The sequence below is a fragment of the Capsaspora owczarzaki genome, assembly GCF_000151315.2.
Source record: "Capsaspora owczarzaki ATCC 30864 unplaced genomic scaffold supercont2.8, whole genome shotgun sequence".
In the NCBI taxonomy this organism is placed as follows: domain Eukaryota; class Filasterea; order Ministeriida; family Capsasporidae; genus Capsaspora; species Capsaspora owczarzaki.
The window spans coordinates 150,751-172,197 of record NW_011887299.1 but is presented as its reverse complement, the minus strand read 5'-3'; the positions used below and the strand labels follow the sequence as shown (position 1 = coordinate 172,197).

General features: G+C 54.4%; 8 protein-coding genes across 8 annotated transcripts; 2 read left to right on the top strand and 6 right to left on the bottom strand.

Annotated features, from left to right (window-relative positions):
- Positions 1-26: 26 nt before the first annotated feature.
- On the bottom strand, positions 27-1,674 carry CAOG_04998 (hypothetical protein; the record flags this gene model as incomplete). The annotated part of the gene is made up of 2 exons (XM_004346633.1): positions 27-1,259; positions 1,492-1,674. Coding segments are annotated over 2 exons (1,416 nt in total), but the record flags the coding sequence as incomplete, so codon positions are not given.
- Positions 1,675-1,886: 212 nt separating this feature from the next.
- CAOG_04997 (serine/threonine kinase 10) lies at positions 1,887-7,956 on the bottom strand (the record flags this gene model as incomplete). The annotated part of the gene is made up of 7 exons (XM_004346632.2): positions 1,887-4,351; positions 4,563-5,225; positions 5,323-5,453; positions 5,538-5,687; positions 5,781-5,829; positions 5,906-6,070; positions 7,849-7,956. The coding sequence occupies 7 exons, from the start codon at positions 7,954-7,956 to the stop codon at positions 2,063-2,065; spliced, it is 3,555 nt and encodes a 1,184-aa protein (XP_004346682.1). The 3' UTR covers positions 1,887-2,062.
- Positions 7,957-8,377: 421 nt separating this feature from the next.
- On the top strand, positions 8,378-9,565 carry CAOG_04996 (hypothetical protein). Its single transcript, XM_004346631.2, has 5 exons — positions 8,378-8,572; positions 8,685-8,785; positions 9,133-9,186; positions 9,267-9,331; positions 9,421-9,565. The coding sequence occupies exons 1-5, from the start codon at positions 8,416-8,418 to the stop codon at positions 9,494-9,496; spliced, it is 453 nt and encodes a 150-aa protein (XP_004346681.1). The 5' UTR covers positions 8,378-8,415; the 3' UTR covers positions 9,497-9,565.
- A 23-nt stretch (positions 9,566-9,588) lies between these two features.
- CAOG_04995 (hypothetical protein) lies at positions 9,589-12,264 on the bottom strand. Its single transcript, XM_004346630.2, has 3 exons — positions 10,937-12,264; positions 9,866-10,821; positions 9,589-9,779 (listed from the first exon to the last, which is right to left on the bottom strand). Exons 1-3 carry the CDS (start codon positions 12,206-12,208, stop codon positions 9,623-9,625), a joined length of 2,385 nt encoding a protein of 794 aa, XP_004346680.1. The 5' UTR covers positions 12,209-12,264; the 3' UTR covers positions 9,589-9,622.
- An 11-nt stretch (positions 12,265-12,275) lies between these two features.
- CAOG_04994 (hypothetical protein) lies at positions 12,276-14,755 on the bottom strand. Its single transcript, XM_004346629.2, has 2 exons — positions 13,620-14,755; positions 12,276-13,521 (listed from the first exon to the last, which is right to left on the bottom strand). Exons 1-2 carry the CDS (start codon positions 14,590-14,592, stop codon positions 12,440-12,442), a joined length of 2,055 nt encoding a protein of 684 aa, XP_004346679.1. The 5' UTR covers positions 14,593-14,755; the 3' UTR covers positions 12,276-12,439.
- Positions 14,756-15,023: 268 nt separating this feature from the next.
- Positions 15,024-16,449, top strand: CAOG_04993 (hypothetical protein). The gene is made up of 5 exons (XM_004346628.2): positions 15,024-15,226; positions 15,504-15,586; positions 15,737-15,871; positions 15,957-16,103; positions 16,231-16,449. The coding sequence occupies exons 1-5, from the start codon at positions 15,070-15,072 to the stop codon at positions 16,378-16,380; spliced, it is 672 nt and encodes a 223-aa protein (XP_004346678.1). The 5' UTR covers positions 15,024-15,069; the 3' UTR covers positions 16,381-16,449.
- On the bottom strand, positions 16,378-18,163 carry CAOG_04992 (lysophosphatidylcholine acyltransferase 3). The gene is made up of 3 exons (XM_004346627.2): positions 17,453-18,163; positions 17,038-17,336; positions 16,378-16,859 (listed from the first exon to the last, which is right to left on the bottom strand). Exons 1-3 carry the CDS (start codon positions 18,130-18,132, stop codon positions 16,543-16,545), a joined length of 1,296 nt encoding a protein of 431 aa, XP_004346677.1. The 5' UTR covers positions 18,133-18,163; the 3' UTR covers positions 16,378-16,542.
- Positions 18,164-18,348: 185 nt separating this feature from the next.
- CAOG_04991 (oxysterol binding protein 9) lies at positions 18,349-20,884 on the bottom strand. Its single transcript, XM_004346626.2, has 9 exons — positions 20,850-20,884; positions 20,341-20,641; positions 20,072-20,234; positions 19,846-19,958; positions 19,692-19,766; positions 19,550-19,601; positions 19,290-19,460; positions 18,901-19,216; positions 18,349-18,759 (listed from the first exon to the last, which is right to left on the bottom strand). Exons 3-9 carry the CDS (start codon positions 20,226-20,228, stop codon positions 18,573-18,575), a joined length of 1,071 nt encoding a protein of 356 aa, XP_004346676.2. The 5' UTR covers positions 20,229-20,234; positions 20,341-20,641; positions 20,850-20,884; the 3' UTR covers positions 18,349-18,572.
- Between the last annotated feature and the right edge of the window lie 563 nt (positions 20,885-21,447).

Sequence of the window (21,447 nt, the reverse complement as noted above, 5' to 3'; positions counted from 1 at the left end):
GTTTGCCCGAGGCATGCTGAAAACAGCTCCTCGAGGTCGCTGAACGGCGCACACACGCTGAAAGCCAGCTGCGTCAGCACTGCTTGCAGCGGCTTGACCACTTCGATGACGCTTTCCTCGGAGATGGGAATCCCGCCTTGCAGCAGCAACCCCGAGTTGTGGAACATGCCCTTGACCCAGTCATCGACCTCGGCAGCCGTGGACTCTGGAAATCCGGCAAGCAGCGCCGTGTAGTGCTTGTTCCGCCGTAGCAAGGACGTTGCTCGGCGGAGATGGGATTGGACGAGGTGGATGGCATCATCGTACATGGTAGGAGGCATCAGCGGCGTGGGCATCTCGCGCACAAATGCCCGCAACAAGCGGAAGGCAATGATGGGAGAATCGCAGTCGAAAAAGTCGCCGTGGTTAAACCGCTGGCGCGCGCGCGCAAACAGCTCTTCGTCCGCGTTCTGCTGAAAGAGCACGCGCAGCTCTGCCTCAAATGCCGCGGGGCGTTCTTGCGCGACATCTTCCACGTAGCGCATCATGTACTCGCACAGAAAGACAAGAATGCGTGGCAACGTCGGGCCCTTCTCTCCAGCGCCCGACAAGAGCTCGGCCACACTCACGCCAAAGTACGCCTTGACTTGGAAGAGATTGTTCGAGTTGACAGGCGCGGACGTGTTGACGAGCGCGGGCGCCGCCGTCGCAGAGTGAGACGGAGTTACAGGCGTGGTAGGCGAGACCATGCGCGGAGGTGCAGCAGCAGCAGCAGCAGCAGCAGCAGCAGGTGATGCCGGTGCGTTCGCAGCGGCTGCATTGGCTGCATTGGGTGCGATCGTGTCGTTGGCGTGAGGAGGCTGATTTCTTGGAGTCGGTACCTCTGCTTGACTTGTACTACTACTACTGCTACTACTAGTATTGCTGCTATTAATAATACTAGAACTACTTTGCGCTTCTGGTCGGATGGTACTTGGCGAGGACGCGCTGTGGGCAACGGCGGTGGCGCCGCTCGTTGAGACGGATGGTGTAGCGCTCGACGACGATGAGCGCAGCAGTGTGGGCGGGAAGAAGCTCTGTCCAGCCACGCTTGCAGGGCTACTGCTTGACGACGGCGTCGATGCCAATGCCGACGAGGCACCCGTCGTCGTCGTCGTCGTGGAGAGACTTGGAGTGGAAACGGCTGAAGAAGCGGCTGATTTCGAGGCGACGGCTCTGCTCCAGCCAGCGACTGCACCAGCGCCGGGGTGCATTGGTGAGGATGTCAATGTGCCAGTTATCTAAAAGGGTAATGCGATAAGCAAGAGACAGGCAAGAGACAGAGAGAGAGAGAGCGACAGGTCAGTTTCGAAGGTCGATCACTTTCCCCCCCCCCGCCTCCAGTCACCGAAGCACGCAGATCATGATGCTGGAGCCAAAAGTAAGAAAGCAAGAGCATCCCCGAACGGAGACGCTGGACTGGTGAGGGAAGCTGTTGACCCCGGCCATGATGGGACATAGAACGGCACAAACCTCTGATGATGATGCTGGAGCAGCTGCAACAGCTGCAGTGGCAGTGATAGTGGCAGTAGCAGCGCCAGCATGGACGGATCGATCGGAGGACGCAGGGTGGGTGCTGCGGAGGAGCGGCGGGTGAGTCGGAGGCTGCTCCGACGGCAACGACGACGCAAGGCCGTTCGCAGCGCTCAGCCGCATCGATCAATGGAGGAAGAGTGGCTGAAGCGATCCTATTGTAGGCGTAGAATCATTGGGACCAGGTTACGTATAATAAAAAAACAAAACAAAAACAAAGCAAAACAACAAGTAACGCACCAAACAACCAAACAACAAGGACGCCATCAACAGAAAATCAAAAGTTCAGAGTCGACGAACAATAAACAAAGAAAAACACAGATCAGAGATTTTTCGGCAAAACAATTACCGACACGAACAAAAGAAACGGAGAGAGAAAGAGAGAGAGAGAGAGGAAAGACAGAGAGACGGAGAGGACAGAGACGATAGAGACAACACAGGGTCAAGAAATCAAAGAAGAAGAAACGTTCAAAACCAGCAGAGGAAAAAGAAGAAGAAAGAAAAAAAACATTTAGAGAGCAGTGTCGGGCCCAGGCAAATCCTTCAAGTTGGTCTGAGCATACTTGAGGGAAAGCGCTTCACGCTCGTCCAGGCATGCTTGAACGAAAGCGCGGTGCTTGGCTTGGAAGGCTTCTTGCAGCTTTTCGAGAATAAGCGCGTGCTGTCGCTTCTTTTCGGTAATCTTGTCGTTGCCGGTGGTGAGCAACTCGACCTGCTGCTCGCGCTGGACGAGCTGCAACTCTTCGAGTTCCTGCTGGTGCAGCAGGCGGAGCTTGGCAGAGGTCTTTTCGAGATACGAGTTAAAGTCCTTGAGCTCGGTCACAAAGGCGATCGCTTCTGGCGACGGGTCCATCTCCAGCTCGATGAGCAGACGCTCGACTTCGGTGGTGTTGCGCTGCGAGCCGTTTCGGCTGCCGGGGGAGTTGAGCATGAACGAGTTGCTGGCGGCAAGAGAGTGCGCTGGTGACATGGGCTGCGGGGACTCCTTGGTTGGGGTGCCAGCCGGGCTGGGATTGGACGAGCCGTCGCCAAGCGCAGAGTCACGCAGGCTTGCGCGCGCCTTGGACGACCGCCCAGCCGTGCCAAACAAGGTCTCGGTTAGTCGCTTGGACTCCTTGGGCTTGAGCTTGCTCTCCTTGGGCTTGGGCAGGTTTTTGCGTTCATTGGCCTGGATTTTGACGAGCTCGGACTCGCGCTTGGTGCACATGGCCGCGTGGCGCTCAAGCTCCTTCTCGTTGCGCGCGCGGAATTGGTCTTTTTGCAAATCAAAGAGGGCCTGCATCTGAGCCTCGAGCAGCGTCTGCTTCTCGCGCTCCTGCTTGTCCCACAGCGTCGCGTCAGCCTGGAGCTGGTCATTCTTGAGCTTGTGCAGCTTGATCAGGTAGCCCTCCTCAAACACCTTGAGAACGCTGTTTTGCTGCATCATAAAGTTGTGAATGGCGGCAGTGAGCTTGGTGGTGAGCTCGGCCGTCTTGTACTGGTCTGCCGAGTCGACTTGTTCCTTCCACTCTTGCTCTGCACGGAGCTTGGCAGCTGCGCGCTCCGTCTTGTCCTTGATCTCGTTCACCTTCTTCTTGGTGTCGTGAGAGAAGGATTTTTCATCGTTGCGCTGGTGGTCCTTGAATAGCTTCCACTCGTTGTGGTTGTCGCTCTCGGCCTTCTTGCGGAAGGCCTTGAGTTCGACATCCTGCTGGCTCTTCTTCTTCTCAAAGTCCTTCTCAAAGACCTTGAAGTGCGTGTCCAATTCGGCCTGGTTGCGCTTGATCAAGATTTCAGTTTCCTTGCGCTGGGCGTTCTTGAGCGCCTCGGTCGCCTCCGCCTGCTCCTCGACCATGTCGGAGTAGGCGGCCTGTGCAGCGCGCTGTTGCTTTTGACGAACGCGGAGCTGCTCGTTGCGCAAAATGCGAACGGCCTTGGCATCCTGGGCCAGCTTGATGGGATCGACAGCAGAGCGCTTGATGGGGCCGTACTCCGCGGGCGGCGAAGTGGGCGTCGATGGTGACGACAAACCGACAGCCGAGACGTTTTGCGTGGAGCCAGACTGGCTGGGGCTCTCCTCCTTGGTGCTTGCCAAGTTGGCGTTGACCGCGGCGGGCTTTTCACCACCGCCGAGACGCGTGGAGGCCCAGCGGCGAATGCTGGAGGTTGTTGACTCTTTTGCAGCGACTGGTGCGGCCATGGACTGGCTGTGCGAGACTGGCTGGTGGGCCTTCACGGTGGTCGTGCCCGGGGACACCGGTGTGTCGAAAGCGGCGACAGGCGTGCCAGTTTCATTGAGGGCAGTGTTCGAGCCGGACAAAGCTTTGCTGTGGTCTCCAGCAGGAACACCCTCTTTGGAGCCGACACTGCCGCGGCCGATCGACTTGCGCAGACGCACGGCAAATGAATCCTTGCGCTCGCGGGATGGCGAGTGCGAGCCGTCGTCCAAAATCTCGCGACTTTGAGCTCGAGAGATGCTTGGTGAGACAATCGCCTCGCTGCTTCCCGAAGACACGACAGAAGCCGACGACGCCGCTGGAGCCAGGTTTTGAGTCGACGCCGCAGAGACGTTGTTGGTGGACGCGGCCAGCGGGGTGGCCATTGGCGCAGAAGCCGTTGCTGTCACAGCTGTCACAGCTGCCAAGTTGGTCAAGGGTTCCGAAGTGGCAGCCGAGAATGACGTTGAGCGAGCCGTGCGAGTTGGAGTCTCGAGCTGCGATGTGGCGCGTTCCGCTTTTGGTGATGCACTAGGAGCAGCAGCAGCAGCAGCAGCAGTAACAGTAGCAGCAGTAGCAGCAGCAACAGCAACAGCAGGGAACTGCTGCACTGGCACGTCATCATCCAACGAGGTTTCGCGCATGGACGTGGCCCGAAGAGGCCGACAATTTTAGGAGGCTGAGCAGGGCTAGCAGCTGGAGCGGGAGACACGTCGTCGTCCAGGCTGGTTTCCCATGTGTGTCGCGTGCTTGGGTACGTTAACAACGGCGGCGGCAGCGGGAGTCGGGCTGGGAGCTGCCGGCTCGGGCGCAAACCACGGGTTGCTTCGGAGGAGAAGCGGGCTGTTGTGGTTGATGTGGCTCTTGCGCGGGCGCAGGCACGGTTGCTGGCGCTGCAGGCTGTTCGACAACGGCAAGGACGGGCGCGTGCTCTGGGGTTTTGTCGGGCGTTGCTGGCTGGACGCTCAGCTTGTGAACGGAGCTCGGCGATGAGGCGACGGGGACCACCAGCACCGTGGCATCCGCAGCCGAGGCGTTGCCGTTCGTCGACGCTGGAGACGAAGCGGCAGCAGGGGCGGCTGGCGCCGAAGCAGGGACGTTCAGCGTCGTGGCCAAGCCGACTTGGGACAGCATGTCTGTGGACCGAGCCATTTCGACACCTGCGTTGCTGCTGCGACGGCGTGGGGCGTTCGGCGATTTATAGAACTGATACAACTCGCGAATGCAGCTAACATCGGTCGCGTCCTTGACGAACGGGTGGGCCAAGCAGGCCTGCGCATTGGGTCGCTGGAGCGGGTCCTTGACAAGCAGCGTGCGCAAAAAGTCGTGAAACTCGTCGCTCCACTTGGATTGCTGCTGCAGCACCGGGGGCGCGGCCTTGGGAATTTTAAAGAGCACACGCATGGGGTGCATGTCGTGCAGCGGCGGGTTCATCTCGGCCATTTCGATGGCGGTGATACCGAGAGACCAGATGTCGCACTGAGAAATCAGCAAGAGGGGTGAAAGTGAGAGCGACATGACTCGGAAAGAAAAACAAGAAATCATGATTTTCAACAAGCAGCGGCGTGGGCCTTACCAAGGAGTCATAGGGTGTATCCTTGTTGGTTTCGCATGCTATAACCTCGGGTGCCATCCAATATGGAGTGCCGATAAACGTGTTTCGCTTTTGCTCGTTGGTTTTGAGTCTGGCAGAGACACCAAAATCGGCTGCACAGCGAAACAAACAATTGGAGATGAGATGGCTGCTGCAGGTTGCAATGATGGTCGTGTTGGATGAGCAAGCAGACTTACCGAGTTTCAAATCGCCAAACTCTGTGACCAAGATGTTGCCGGCCTTAATGTCACGGTGGATGACACGGTTACGATGCAAGTAATCAAGTGCTTGAAGCATGTAGTGGTTGACGACTCGGATGTGCGGTTCGGTGAGGGGTTTCTCGAGATCTGCAGCAGCGCAAAAAAAAACAAGATTGAAAATGAGTGCCATCTCGCAAAGAATGATCGCGTCAATCGAGTACTGAGCCTTTTTTTTTTTACCAGAATAAATGTCATCAAGAGCGCCGCCCTCGCAGAATTCGAGCGCAAGCTAAGTGTCGGTTGCAAAGAGTGAGCTCAACAACAGCCTGTCAAACAACGACGACAACATTGAAAACAACCCTTACCCAGAGAACGTCTTTGAAAAAGTAGGCATCAAACAGCTTGCACACGTTGGGGTGGCTGCTTTCCTTGAGAATGGTGATTTCGACTTGAAAGTCCTCCAGTTCTTCGTTAGACTCGACCGCAATGACCTTCATGGCCGATATCTGCGCGGACTTTTTGTTTCGGCACTGTGTGTTGTTTTTGTTTATAATCAAGTTTGACGCGCGAGCGAAAGATGGAAAAAAAAATTGGTGAGCTTTTCAAAAACGGGGAGCCGACAGCAAGAGGCAGCAAGCCAAGGAAGCTGTATTGCAACTGAGATCAACTGTGCGATGATGGGGGGCTTTGTCGTGAGTCGGGAGATTGAAGAAAGCCATCAACGTCAAATGTAAGTGTTGTTTTTCTCTGCTTTTCTCTCTGGTCGGTCGCTGCTTCCAACGCTGGCAAGCAAGCCCATCGTTCGCCTCTCTCTCTCTCTCTCTCTCTCTTCCTGCATTCTCGCCTCGTGGAGTGCAAAGCAAAGCAAACGAACGAACGGGGCTCGCTGTGGACCACCTCCCAACCAACGACAACCAATTGATGCCCAAATCAGGGTTTCGCATGATTGATGCTGGCTGGGCTTTGGCTGACTGCACTCGCGCCACAAAGTCTCCAGGGCTGCCCTGCTGTTTGTAGCTCGTCTGCGATCGCTTCGTCTCCCTTGCCTTGGGTTTTGGTTGATGGAACAAATGGACCAACCGTAGCAACCAAAAGCATCAAAACAACCGGTGTTTTTTTTGTTTTTCGGTAATTTTCCATTTTGCTTCCCAACACGGCGAGTCTCTCGACCGACAATTCGCCGCCACCCTCACTCGACACAAGGAGCAAATAGAAGGACAGTTGATAAAGCGCAAAGAAGCAAAGATGCGAGAGGCAAAAGTGACAAACAAACACAAAAACACAACAAATAAAAAAAAATATAATGTTATTTGTGATGGCTTTCAAAACCATATGCGCCGGATTGTTGACGCTGTCACCCCCTCCCCCGGGGCTCCCCTTTGCCGCGATGCTGGGGTGGGGATGAGGAATGACGGCCAACAGTAGAGCTTGCAAAAGCCGCAGCCACGATGGAGTGGGACCGCGACGCTGGGACGCCGAAAGCCCTTCCCTCCAGCATGAGAAACAAAAAACAAAAAGGCCAAAAAAAAAAAAAAAAAAAAAAAGCACGCTTTTATATTGTTTTTGTTTTAAAAAAAGCTGGCGTCGCTTGCTTGGTACTGTCGTCGTCACTCACTGTGAGGCGCGATGGCAGTGTGAGACAAGCAACTGCCAAAGCTTGGCGACCACAGCTCAGTGGACTCTGAAAACGGCCCCTTTCCATCGGCTCGCTTGCAGCCAAGATTAAAAAAAAAAATACAATAAAAAAAAGAATTAAAAAAAAAAACGGGGCTTTCCTTGCAGTTCGCACACACGAGCCAAAGCACGAGCTCGCGCGCCTCGTCTGGGACCAAAGGGGAGGGACGCGAACAACCCGCGGATGGAGGGTGGGAGAGGGAGTGTTGCGAGTGTGCGTGTGGAGGTGACAAAATCGGGCGGTGGTTCAGCTGATCAAAGCGAAAAGCAAAAAAAAAAAAAAAAAAAAAAAAAAACGCTTTTCCAATGTTCTTTCCATTCATTCAACTGCGGCATCGCCGGAGAGCATCCCCCCCCCCACCACCACCTACCCCCTGCGGCGGCAAGTTCCACCCTCAGATGTCGGGGTACAAATCATGCTGATCCATCTCGTCGAGTCTCGCGGCCGCTGTTTGAATCGCTCGTTCGCAGATTGCCTCGTCGCCCCGTTGATGCTTCGCCCGTTTTTTATTTTCCCCCTCCACCTCCACCTCCCCACAGTGAACCGCATCGACCACAAACGGCGACGAAAGAGGAGGGGAGAAAGCTCAAGCCCCCCTCGGACGCGGAGGAAACAGCAACTTGCCTTCCAGACTTTGCCAAAGCTGCCATCGCCAACCTCCTGGACGAGGTCCCAGACGGTCTGCGGGTCGACGCCAGTGATGACGTGCTTGGAGAGCTTGACTTTGCCCTTCCGAACCATTTATGAAATGAGTGAGGAGGGTTTCGATTGAATGAGGATTGCAATGAATAATAATAATAAAACCGAAAAACAAATGAAAAAAAAAAAAAAAAAAAAAAGAGTGAACAAAGAGTGATGACTCTGATGCGCTTGAGAGTTGCCGCGACAAAGGGTGAGTATGTCAAACCCCTTGCTCAGTGGTAGATCTTAGTTGTTGAAGCAGTTCTAGATGAACGAGTGCACATAAAGGGACAACAAGCGCGACAAGATCGAATCACTCTGCAAGTGAACCCTCGCCATCCTCCCCTCCCCCTCCCCCTCAGATCCCCAAACATCTCCCCATCAGCGACTTACATACATGTCGCACATGAACACTACGATTGTCACTGATCCAAAAACCACCAAATCCCAAAACGAACAAAATGCCCCACCTCGCACTCTTCCTTTCTCAAACAATCCCAACTCTCCCTCTCCCAACCAATGGCCGCTGAACCCCGCTACATTCTCGTTCCCGTCGACGACTCGGTTGGCGCCCGTCGTGCGTTCGACATGTGCCTGAACGAGATTGTCAAGCCCGGCGACGGCGTCTTCCTCGTCCACGTCTACGAGCCCTTCATGCCGATCGTCACTCCGACGGGTAATCCATTGATCCATCATCATCGGGGGACTCATCACCCGGTCCACTCTTGCAGTATCTTGACTCGTCGTGTCTGTGTCTCTATGTGTCTGTGTGTCGCTGTGTGCTACAGGCTACGTTCCGCCAGAGCTCTTTGAGAACTTTTCCTCTCGCGGACTGAAGGAGGCCGAGCGCATCCTCTCTGCTCTCGCTGCCGTCTGCGCCGAGCGTGGTGTACGTTTTTGTTTGGCTTGTGTTTGTCGTCGTTGCTGTTTTGCTTGTGTTTTGCAAGTGAGAGAGAGAGAGAGGGAGAGAGTCTGGGACTTGGATGATGATCGGTCAGCTGCTCACCGTGACCTCGTCCCCCTGTGTGTCTCTCTTCCTTCTCAAATCTGACTACGTTCTGTATATCATGCGCAACTGCGATATGATCGACTGGCTTGGACTTTGTCTGTTGGTCTGATCGCGCTTGGCGTCGTGATTGATGCCTTGTCCCGTTTCTGTGGACCCAACTTGACCCGATTCCCAACCCCACACACGCACACCAAACTTGATGATGATTGGGTGTCCACGAACTGCAGATTCCATGCAAGACTCAGGCGATTGAAGGCGATGCCCGCGACTCGATCTGCACGGTAACATTTATCTCGAATGAAATTCTATGTTGATGCTTCTTGCTCTTTGTCTTCTGACTCGATTTCATCATCCGTCGCAGCTCGCCGATACCATCAACGCCAAGATGATTGTCATTGGCTCGCGTGGTCTTGGTGCCATCAAGCGGTAAGCTGCCTTTTCATCACTTTTAGCTCGGAATTTTGAATACTCACTTCAACCTCCTCCTTACCAATTTTGCTGGATCATGACGATAGCGCTCTCCTCGGTAGCGTCTCCAGCTTTGTCGTCAACCACTCCTCCAAGCCCGTCCTTGTCGTGCACGGCCAGTAATGGTCCAAGCAGACGCGCGCTTCATCGCTTTTGGTGCTCGACGACAAAATAAAGTCTCTTGACTAATAATCATCATATTGACATGAAACTTATCGTGTCTGAAAGCAAACAAAAAATAATGCCGTGCTAGCAGTTCCGCTCGGTCGGATGCCGATATTCCAGACCCAGCGCGTCAAACACGTCCTTTTCCGTAGCGCAAGGCGTGAAAACGTTCGCGGTGCGATGCTCCAGTCCGTGGTTGGAAAGATGATACCCTTTCCGCGTTGCCCACTCGCGAATCGATCTGGTGCAGCAAAAATGCGGCAGCCGTCAGCACAATACGAACGACGAAAACAACATAAACGACAAGAAATCAAACATCCCCCTCACCGTTCAAATATGTCCGTCCCCGTCCAGCCTAGAAGAGTGAAGGGGAAATCATGCAGCGGACAGGAGATGATGTCGACACGGCGATGAGGACGCCCTGGAAGGCGAAAGACTGCCAGACACCGCTCGTTGTGGTTGAGGCGTTGGTGTGAAATGATGGGTGAGAAAAAGTTCCCTTCGTAGCCAAAGGAAGTGTGATAAGAGGCCCGCTGTGCTGCCGAAAAGTAGTCGTCTGGAATCGTTGTTGACCTTTCAAGCGAGGCGGCCAAAGGCTCGCCCGCGCCGGAAATCTCTGGTACGGCTGCTCCCCGCGGCTCCCACCCAGCGTCATCGTCGCCTTCGGAGCCAGACGAAGAATGGTGATGCAACACAGCCATGCTAGAGCGCTGTGGGGCAGTTTGAAAAGGTCCCACTCCAGGGGCAGCTCGGCGAGGTCCATCAAGTTGCTTGCGGTACCCGCGCCACTGGTGGTAGGAGCGCAAATGGACGGGCTTGCTGGCCACAGCAGCACCGGCGCGTTCGCCATCACTGCTGTCGCTTTCAGACTCTGCAGCTACTGCAAATTCAGAGTGGGTGGCCGAGGTCGAGTTGAGGTTGTCGTCCGTCCAGTCCCTGGCGTGCGCAGGCACCCCTTTCATCGAGAGCGTGCGCGCCATCATGGGATTTCGCTCGTCCTTTGGCGAGTTCAGGCCCAGCTCCAAGACGTGGGTGATGATCCCGGCTTCCTCGAGCGACTGCACAATGGCAAAGAGCTTGTTGTTTTGTAGCCCTTCTGTTTCGTGCGTGATCAAAATGTCGACATCGCTCACAGTTGATTTCCCGCGTCGAAACCCGCCAGAAAAGGTCATGACGAGATTCGGATCGACGCGGGCTGCATGCTGGCGGAATAGCTCGCCAAACTCTTCGACCTCTGCGCGAGGGATTTGCTGTGTGATGTCGTTGTACAGCTCGAGACCGAGCTACAACCAAGAGGGAGGGGGGAAAAAACCAGAAAATCGACGAAGACAAAGTGAGATGAAGCAAGTGAGGAAATAAATTCAAGCAAACTCAAAATCGATCTCAATGGGGGGTTACCGAATGAAGGGCACGCCAGCCTCGCGGTGGTCGGCTGGATAGATCTTGCAGAGTACGGTACCCAGATTCATACCACATCAAAGCAAGCTTGGAGCCAACCCCGAGGATTCGCGTAAACAGCTGGAGCGTACGGCCGAGTTTGCCGTTGCACAACTCGAGATGGCGCTTGACGTGGCCATGCCGGAGCTGCTCGCCAATCAGCAGGGCAATCTTGCCGCTGATAAAGGGAAGTCGAAGAGCCTCGTCGACCGAGCGAATGCGAAACGGGCAGGCCCGCAACGATGCAACGGCACGTCGGAACGCGAGGTAGCGAATGTCGTCGCCGCTCGTCTTGTAGAACTCTGCCAATGCACTCAGTGGCGCAGCGACAGAGGCGTTGAGCTCTGCCATAGCAAGTGTGGTGGACCGCTCGCATTCAAACATTGGCATTTGAAAGTCGGCCGGCATGTGGTCCTCGAGCGGTCTCGGAATGGCCGGTTTGGGTGGAAGTGCGTCGGTAAACCAGCGAATGCCGGATGCTGCAGGAGCCGTCGCGTCGTCGCAGTGATCGACATCATCGGATTGCTTGTCTTTCGGCTTGTAAAATTCAAGTGCATCCACGGTTTGAGTGCGTCGTGGTGGTTCTGGATGTGCGGCAGATTTCGTGGCGGAACTCGACGTCTCGGAAACAAGAACGGGTGCATCGACCTCCTCGGGTAGCAGCGAAAATCCCGATTCGTCCAGATGCTGCTTTTGAACAAAGCACGCGTTGAGCCAGTCGACCGAGACGACATGCACGCCGGGCAATGCGAACAGCTCAGAAGGCAGCCCGGACGAGGCCCGTGCCTTGTCGAGTGACCACCGCGCCGCACATACAAGATGCGTTGCAGCTGGCTGGGGGCTGCTACTTTGGGCAGGACGCTGCGGTGGTTTGCTCGGGGAAGACGAAGCGGGCGCCGGCGTTGAAGCAGCGAGCGAGGCACCAAAGCGGACGGCCAGGCGCACCAAGACCTTCGCTTGGCTCGACGGGACGCCTCGTGGGGCAATCGCAATCACACAGCCATGCAAGAACGCGTGGTCGACGGGGTGAGGTTGGCTGGGATTCGCAGCGGCTGCGATTGACACGTCGTCCGACGACGATTGGACCAATTTGACAGGTTTCGCAGCGACCACGCCTGCAACACCGCGCTCGTCGTCGTCACTATCACTGTCCTCCAGCACAATATGCTTGGTGGGTCGGGGATGCTCAGACACCTCGCTGGACGTTCTGCGCTGACTGGCGCGTTCTGTCATTGTTTTCGACGGTTTGTCACTTCATCCAACAAACAAGGTAACGGAACGAACAAAACACGAAGGAAGAGTGAAGGTTTCAGAGATACTGTACAGTACAACAAATAAATGTGATTGAACAATCCAAGCACGTCGAATTTCGTTGGTTTGAACAATAAATAGGGATGAGAGCAACGAGAAAAACCCCTCGACGCAGCAAAAAAGCCGATGGGTTCCACTTCAGCACAGTACACCTCATCGCAGAGCAAACTCGCACATCAAATTCACGTGGTCGGACGAATAGGTCATGCAAGGCAACCCGTACTGACGCAGCATTCCGGGAGACAGCATTGCGGCGGAATCCCGCGAGGCAATCGCGCGGATCTCGGAGACAGGTTGGAGGTCGAGCAACCCGGTCAGACTCAGCGCGCTTTGCTCGAAGAAAATGTAATCAACAGTAGACATGGATCGCTCGTTGATGGATGTGGCGAAATGTTGCTGATCGGGATGACGATCTGTCTCGGCGTAGGCGGACGCAAAGTTGAAGTGATGGCGAATGGTTGCCTCTGGAGCTGGTGGCGAGAGGGTAGATGCGGCGTCATCCTGGAGCCACGAACAGTTCAGATCGATTGGGAGCTCCGGTGGGACCAGAGGGTGGCAAAGAAACAGATCGTCAACGTCAGAGCCAGGCAAGGGACGCGGACGACGCGACAACGACTCGGGACTGCTGGAGCGAGAGATGAAATGACTCGGAGCCTTGGCAGCGAGTGGAACGGGGTGCTCACCCAGGAGATGATGGTGCTCGCGCGTGGCATCGCAGACTGCCTGTGTGTGGCGGCTTTCGGCACGAAGCTGACCAGAGATGGCCGTGCGATCGAGGCCCGAGTAGCTGATCTCGCCAGTTTCGATAAAGCGGTACAAGTCACTGTCCGGGGTCAAGTTGAAGTCGCCAGCAAGCACCACGGGGATGGGCGAGACGGGGTGGTGGATGCGCCGGGATTGGTAGGACGCCTGCAACTGAGCAGTCAGCTCGGCTCTCACGCGGCGGATTTCCGCAAAGAGCTTCATGAGCTGCAATAGCTTGATTTCGCCGCGCTTGGGATTAAAGTGCAGGTGTGTTGTCGCGACAATCATTTTTCGAATCCAAGGCGCCGTCGGGAGCTGCATGGTGACGACCGCAAGCATGCCAATGTTGTGCGATGTCAGGACTCTGGATCCTTCGATGAAATTCTGCACATTGTGCACACGATTGATGGCAAAGCGGTCGCTTTTGACGAAAATGGCGCACGCGTCGGTGGCCTCGCCGCCTGTCTTTTTAAAGTACCTACCCGAGTAGCCTAGTGGTGTGCAGAACGAAAACAAAAAGGTTATGAGTATCGACGAGGGTTGAATGCAGTTTTAAACGTCAATGCAGGACATGGGTGGTTGCACTCACCTAAATGCCGGAGCGTCTCGGGCAGGTCGTGGTACGAGTCGAGCTCTTGCAGGCATAAAATGTCGGGCTGCAGCGCGGTAATCTCTGCAACAAGGTTGGCTCGGCGATAGCTCCACGCGCGTGCAGCTGAGGGTGTCCAGCGGTACAGGTACGAGTTGTTGCGAAAGTGCTGGTTGGCAAGGATATTGTAACTCATCACTTTGAACTTGTTGTGCGCATGACTCGAGGCATCTGACGGGTCCTGATGGAATGTACGCCAATTGCGAAGCTGTTTATACATTGGCGGCGGCAGTGGCGGTCGGGCTTGTTGCCGCGGAGAGCGAACGTTCGTCGAGCTATCATCCTCAACAGCAGAAGCAGGGGTGAAGTGGTCGTCACTGAATGCCGCCGCCGCCGAAGCAGAGGCCAACGTGGCATCCATCACGACAGAGCTTGAGCATGCTTCGGCAGCCATGTGGAAGCCTCTCGCGCTTGACCTTGTGCTTGTTTGCATCATCACCGAGCCAGAGCCAAGAGAACCCTGAGGCAGACCTGGCAGGAATCCAAGCGCCGGCCGCACCGGACCATCAGACAAGGGATGATTCATGTAAGGCGATGCAATGGAAGCAGGCACCGGAAGCGAGGTAGGAGGAAGGAATCCCGGAAGAAGAGAAGGAGGAAGACCAGGAGGAAATGCTGCAGTCTCAGTGACGAGCCATTGCATCCCAGCCGTGTCCACAACCACGCGAGCAGCACCGCCATAGGATGCAGTGTGTAGGCGCTGTTCGTAGTTGGGGTGGCTGGGCTGGCGTCGGTAATGCTGCTGCTGCTGCTGCATGAGACGCTGAGAATGATGACCGCCGACACGAGTTGCCGCGCGTGCCACGACAACGCCAGGAGTCACAGTCGCCGTAGAGGTCGACGAGGTAGATAGTGTAGCAGTGGTGGTGGTGGAAACAGATACAAAGCAGCGCGGCAAGTGCAACAGGCGCATTGGATGGATGGATGCGAAGGAAGGAAGGATGGGGAAAAGAACGAAAAAAAAAAAAAACTAAGAAAGAAAAAACAAACGAAAGTCTCAGAAATAGAAAAGGATTGGTTGGGAAAAAAACACAAAAGAGATGTCTGAGAAGCAATTCAGAACAAAGGAAGAGAGAGAAAATGAAAGGACTGCATTTCGAATGGACGAGTGCTCGATCTCGTTGTATTGAATCACAACAACGTTGAGCAAATGCAACGGCATGCATGACAATACATGTACAGAGGAGCAACAATGGAAGAGGCACAACGCAAACAAACCGAACCAGGAGAACTTGCATCGCTTACAGTCAAGCTCTGCCAAACTCCCACCCACCAGCAGAGAACCGTTTCATCCACGTAAATCTGAGCTAATCAACAATATAATACCCTATTTTCAATCCAGTCTCAGTTTTCTCAGTTTCTCAGTTTCCGTTGGATTTTTTTTTTTCTTATGACGCGGCTTGTCCTTCTCGCAGCCTGCGCTGCACTGGCGCTCGTTCTCGTCGCTGCGTGTGCTCCGCGCGGCTCCGACGCACTCTACTTTCTCGTCAGCGAAAGCGACCGCAAGTGCTTCCTGGAGGAGCTCCCCAGCGACACGGTCGTCAAAGGTCAGTTCAGTAGTGGAGCCAGGTCAATTCGAGATCTCCATCGCAGCGCCCCGGCCCCCCAGCCAGCCCACCAGGCCCAGCGCGTTCGCCTCTCATTGCACATTTGATGAATCAGGATCAATTTGGGTGTCGGGGGGGGGGTTGGAAGGGCGAGGGGGGGCAAGAACCAGTCCCAACTGCGATCGTCCACCAGCCTGATCTCCTACTTTGCACCAGCTCCAAATCGCTGTTCGACCCATCCACTCACTTTCGTTGCTTTTTGAATGTGCACATACAGTCAAGTACGAGTTGGAGGCGTACGACGAGGAGCTCGAGCGATTCATGCCCAGCCCGACAACGGGTCTCCACTTTATCATTCGCGTAAGTGCAGATTGTTGAATGTGTGTTGAGGCGGGGGTGGGGAAACAGGGTTGAGACACATTGTGGCTTGGCTTGCTCGGGTTGGGTTGGGCTGCGAGCTGGTCCGTTGCACCTTGTGCCAATATTCACGCCTGCTGCCTCATCTCGCAGGATCCGTCCAAGAACATTATCATGCAAAAGGACTATGGCGCAGCAGGAACTGTCAGCTTTACATCGCACGAGCCAGGCGAACACACCATCTGCCTCTCGACCAACACCACTCGCTACTTTGGCGGCAAGACGCTGGTTCGTTTTCGTTTTCGTTTTCGTTTTCGGGGTTGTTGCTTTGCTTTGCTCGCAACCGCTCATCTCGTTCTTCCTCCTCTGACAGAAAGTCGATATTGACATTTCGCAAGGCGAGGAAGCCAACGATTACAAGGAGATCATGAAGAAGGACAAGCTGACTGAACTCCAGGTCCGCGTCCGCCAAGTCATGGATCAAGTGCAGCAGATTGCCAATGAGCAAGCTTATCAGCGAGTGCGTCGTCGAATTTTGTGCTTTTTTGTTGCTTCGTCGCAATCTCTCCCGACTCGCTTTTTGTTTTTTGTCTCTTCTCCGATCTCTCACCCTTTTCTCCTCTATTGACCCCTCGCTCGCTGCACAGATCCGCGAGGCAAAGTTCCGCGACACCAGCGAGAGCACAAATGCTCGCGTTCTTTGGTGGTCGATCGGGCAGACTGTCATCTTGCTCGGCACCACCCTCTGGCAAGCGCACCACTTGCGCTCCTTCTTTAAGAAGATCAAGATTGTGTAAACAACCTTGTTTGGCGTGTGTGCTTTTTTTTGTGTTGTGCAATTTGTCGATTAAAACATTATTTGAGCATCGTGAGTGGCAAGACACACACTCGCAAACAACAAAATCCGGAAATCAACCAATACATCTTTCCGCTATGCAAGAAAACCCGACCTCCCCCGATTACTCGGTCTTTGTTGCAGTCTCGGGTTGCGAATGACGAACGCGCGGAATCGGAATCATCATCAGGAGAACGGCAACAAGGTGGCCGATAAAGTAGATGGAGCTGTACACCTCCTTGATGGGAGAGAGACTCAGAAGCACAAAGGCAATGAGGGCGTAGTGCAGTGTGCTCGTGGTGATAATGTAGCACACAATGTTGAGCACGGGCGCTGGAATGATCGGCGTGAGGCGCGGCATGACGTCGGCACGAAGTCGTCGCTCAATCTCGACCACGACAAACTCGGTCAAGAAGCAGATAAAGTAGCCAATGTGGAAGCCTGTAGGCGAGGTGAAAGATGCCAAGAAGGTGAGTTTGAGTTTCAAGGAAAACCGAGTGGAGAAGTTCTCGCTTGCAAACAAACAAACAAACCAACAAACAAAAACCGCTGCTCTCGCCGTTCCAAATAAATTCCACAACTCTCGCATTCAGCCACACGTCCCACATTGTTTTCTTACCGTGCCAAAGTGCCAGGAACATGAGCGTGGACAAGGACGAGAAATGCTTGTTGTTCATAAAGCGCAGACGCTTGAAAATGTAACGAGCAACCCAGTCGTTCGTGTTGACATTGAAGGACTCGATGCATGCCTTGAGCGACGTGGCGGTCTCAAACTTCCAAACGCGAATGTTGGCAAGCCCGTCCCACTTCTTGGTGGCGACATTGTAGCTGAGGCCAGACAACATGCAGCTTGCCTCGGCGATCAGCCAGACGCCAACATAGCTCAAGAACGCAGCCTTGCAGAGACCCCAGAGGTATCTAAGAAACAAAAACAAGAGTAAGATCAAGGGACCAGATGATGACGCGTGAGTTGAACAGCAGAGCAAAGAAACGCGAGCGACACAAACTCAACCCAAAACTCGACACGTCCTTACGCCAAGCGATAGAGCAGCGGAAGAGCCTTGAATGCATCCGTGAACAAGTACGACTGAGGAAAGTATCCGTTCAGCACAGGGGTCACGCCAATGTACACCAGACCGAGGGCAGCGCGGGAGAGTGCAGGAACGAGCGATTCACGAAGCTGCTCGGGCTTGAAGAGAGTTCCGCTGACGAACGCCTGGTAGCGACGGATTGGGAACTGGGGACCCACAAAGACACCGCCCCAGAAGTAGGCATAGCCGAGGACCTCGAGGATGGACGGAAGCTTGGGCAGGGCCGAGTTGACCGTGTCCTTGGTGAGCTTGTCGGTGGGAATGCGCCCGTCGTAAAAGTCGAACGCCAGGCCAATGAGCCGCAGTGCAAGAACGCACTGCACAGTCGTAAAGTTGATGTCGTACGAGTCGGTGGCGTGGATCAGGTAGCAGCCGAGCAGGTGGCCAAAGATGCCCGTGAAGACAATGCCGACCATCGCGGCCGTCTGGCCCAGCACGAGCATGCACAGGTACGTTGCCAAGATGGTCAGGAAGCAATGGAGCGTGTCCGGGCCAAAGCACCAGAAGACGCCCGCGGCACCAGCCACCGCGCTAAACAGGTGGAGTGCCTGCTGGGCTGCCCTCGACGGGGGCGCACCGCCGCCACTGGAGAGCACCAGGCGAAAGGGAAGCACGACAAGCATGCCGCCGAGCAGCGAGAGGAGCAGGCGGATGTTACTGTCGAACACTGTCAGCTAAAGATTGTTCTCTCGACGTTTCCCACCCATGGTGCTTCCCCGTGCCGGCGTGTGAACAAAAAAGGCTGCTGAGAGAGAGAGAGAGAGAGAGAGAGAGAGAGAGAGAGAGTACGTGGATGTTGACTCTCGATGGAAGGTGTGAGCGCGTGAATGAATCTGAGAGAGAGAGAGAGAGAGAGAGAGAGAGAAATTTGACTCTGATCAAAAAACAAACAAACAGCAGCGCAGACAAGCAAACAAGCAGCAACCAGGCAATAGCAAGCAAACACACATACATGTACTGATCCACACAACAACAACAGCAGCAGCAGCGAAAAACGAACATCGCTTTGGGTTTCAAACAAAAAAAAAAAAAAACGACCACACGCCCATCGTCAACAACTCGTCTACGCAGCGTGGTGGTAAATCCAGCGGCCTTGGTCGTTCTTGGAAAAGTGCTTGACCTTCCACTCAGTGTTGGCCTGCTTGCGCTCGGCAGCCTCCTGTCGCTGGCGGTTTTCGAGCAACTCCTTGGCAGCTGTTGCGGCGGGAATGTTGCCAGCACGCAGATTTTCAGTGACATCCTTCCACAGTCTGATTTGTTGTGAATGGGGAAACGTTGCAACACAAAGGATTTCAAACCAATTGTTAGCTCGTCATCTCTCGGAGAAGCAAAAGCTCTAGAGTTTCAATTTTCACGAAAGCAAACCGACAAAAAAAAACACAACGTCCTACCTTCGCGACTCGAAAGGAGCCTGGACATCGAGGGCTCGTACCGACTTGTTGACCTTGATCGCCTTTGCAGCGTCAAAGTAGGGCGCCTCCTTGGCACCAGTGTACTGAATCACAAGAACCTCGTTCCACTTGCCAGAAATCTTGACGAACGGGGCTTTGGCGTTGGGCTCCTTGACGGTGCAAAGGAGCTCGTGATAGGAGCCGCCAAACATTGGCTTGGTCTTGAACTCGACATCGGCGGTGAAGCCAGTCTGCGAGCACACGATCGTTGTCTTGCCTCCAAGTTCGAGCTTGGGCACTGAGAGGATGGAGCGGCCTGTAGTCACAACCAGGTTAGTGCGTCTGCAGTCTGCCGAACAAGAAAATCAGCTCAAAGCCAGCCTCCATACCATAAACATTCGGGTAGGTCATCACGTATTGCTCGTTGCGCTTGTGCAGCGTGAGTGTGGACTGTCCCACCAACAGCGAGGCGACCGAGGTGCCGAGGAACTTGGATTGGGTCCAGACATCAGCGGCAATGGAGATGCCCTTCTGCTTGTTTTCAAAATAGAAGGCAGAAACTGCGAGATTGGATACAGGTCGCGTGAGTCGGAAAATGTTCAAAAAGAAAGCAGGCGGAGGACGAAGCGAACGCGTGGGGAAGACAAACCTGGAGGGTGGTGCGACACTTGCTCGGCAAAATAAGTGGAAATGCCGGCGCCCTGTGTGGAAAATGGAAACAAGAAGAGCGTGAGTTTCAAAGCGCTGCGCGGGTAGCAAGTACTGACAGAAAAAAAAAAGTGCGCACATACCTCAGCTGTCAAGTCGTACTGGCACTCAAACGTTTCGCCAATGATGGGATTGTATGGCTTCTTGGCAATAGTACCCTGTCGACATGACATTCCACGATGAACAAATGAGGAACAGAAAACTTGAACCAAAAATCAGCAGCTGGAGAACACGCACCTTCTTGAAGCCGTGGAAAGAGGTAATGTACGCAAAGACGCACTGCATCATGCGCTCCTTGGGATCATTGCTGTCGCCGACCTTGAGCCAAGCCATCGGGTTGGCCATGAAATCTGAGCGACGATTGAAAATAAACAAAACAACAAACACACGAAATGATGAGTGCTTGAAATTCCACAAAGGAGTCACGGGGGGGAGAGAGAGAGAAGGTTACTGAGCTACTCACCAGCATACATTTCGAGCAGCGAGCGCTTCTCGAGGACAAACGTGGGCAGTGTGACCTTGGTGAGGTCCATGCCAATCGACAGCTGCTTGAGCAGGTGGAAGATGACACTCTTCTGGTCGCTTGGCGCCTCCTCTTCCTCATCGCTCGAGTCTTGCATCAATTGCTTTTTGTTGTTTGATGTTCACGCATCCAATGGTGAGTATATGGAGCACTGCATGGAGCACTGTATGGAGCAGGAGCATGAGAATCACAAGCTTTTCGTTGTTTACCGAGGCAGATGCGCTGTGGTGGAGCCCTTGGCCCGCACCGGCAGCATCCGACGGCGACGACGAGCTTCCAGCCGCAGACGCAGCCTGGGCTGAGGATTGACCGGCGGCAGCAGTGGCGGCAGTGGCAGTGGCGGAGGCCGAAGCCAGTTCGTCGAGCTCGCTGGTGGACGCGGACGGATGCAGCTCGTCGCCCGGGTGCGGATGGTGATGATGGTGGTGGTGGTGGCTGTGGTTGGGGTTGCCGTGATGAAGGTGACCGTGCTGGTGGTCTGCAACCGCGGCGGTCACTCGGGTCGCGGTTCTACAATCACAAGCAAAACCGAGCGAGCGAGCGAACATGACACACACACACGCACACAATGGTGAGCACACGAAATGGACTCGAAAAAGGGTTGCTTTATGACTTCACGGCAAAATCATAGAAAGTCAAACAGAGAGCGAGAGAGCGAGAGACAGAGAGAGAGAGACAGGGCAGAACAAGGGTGAAAATCCCAATACAAATCCCATACAAAAGCCATTGAGAAGAGCTGCGGTTCTGTTGGCGAAAGAGGAGTGGACATCAAAGGACAATAGCAAGATGATGATGAGAATGATGATGATGAAGATATTGATGGAGTGAGATTGAATGAAGGCGGTGGAAAGGGCTGAGAAAGCTCGGAACAACAGTACCACGACTCTCAATCGATCAATCGAGCGTCGGAACGAGCGATGCTGAATGTCGTGTGCTATTGCCTGATCATATCATGATTCGCATCAATTCTGAGATACCTCAGACTTCTCAAAACGAGTTTGGCTTTGCTCTCTGCTCGCCTGATCTCTCGGTTGGATCAACCGATGCAGACGTTTCTATCTGCTGCTTTGGGACCTTCCGCGAGTATGAATTCATCCAAGCTCACTCTTTCTCATCTTAGTTGTTGCAATACCACTTTCCAATGTCTGAGCCAGTCGACGATCCCGCGCGCCAACTCCAGGTAAGCAAGCAACGCAAACCACCTCGCCCCCCCCCCCGAATCCGAGTTCGCTTTGTATTCCTGCCTGTCGGTGTTGTTCTTGTCTTTGCTTTGTGAGCTCTGCCTTTTGGTTTGGTCGGTCGGTTGGTCGTTGGTG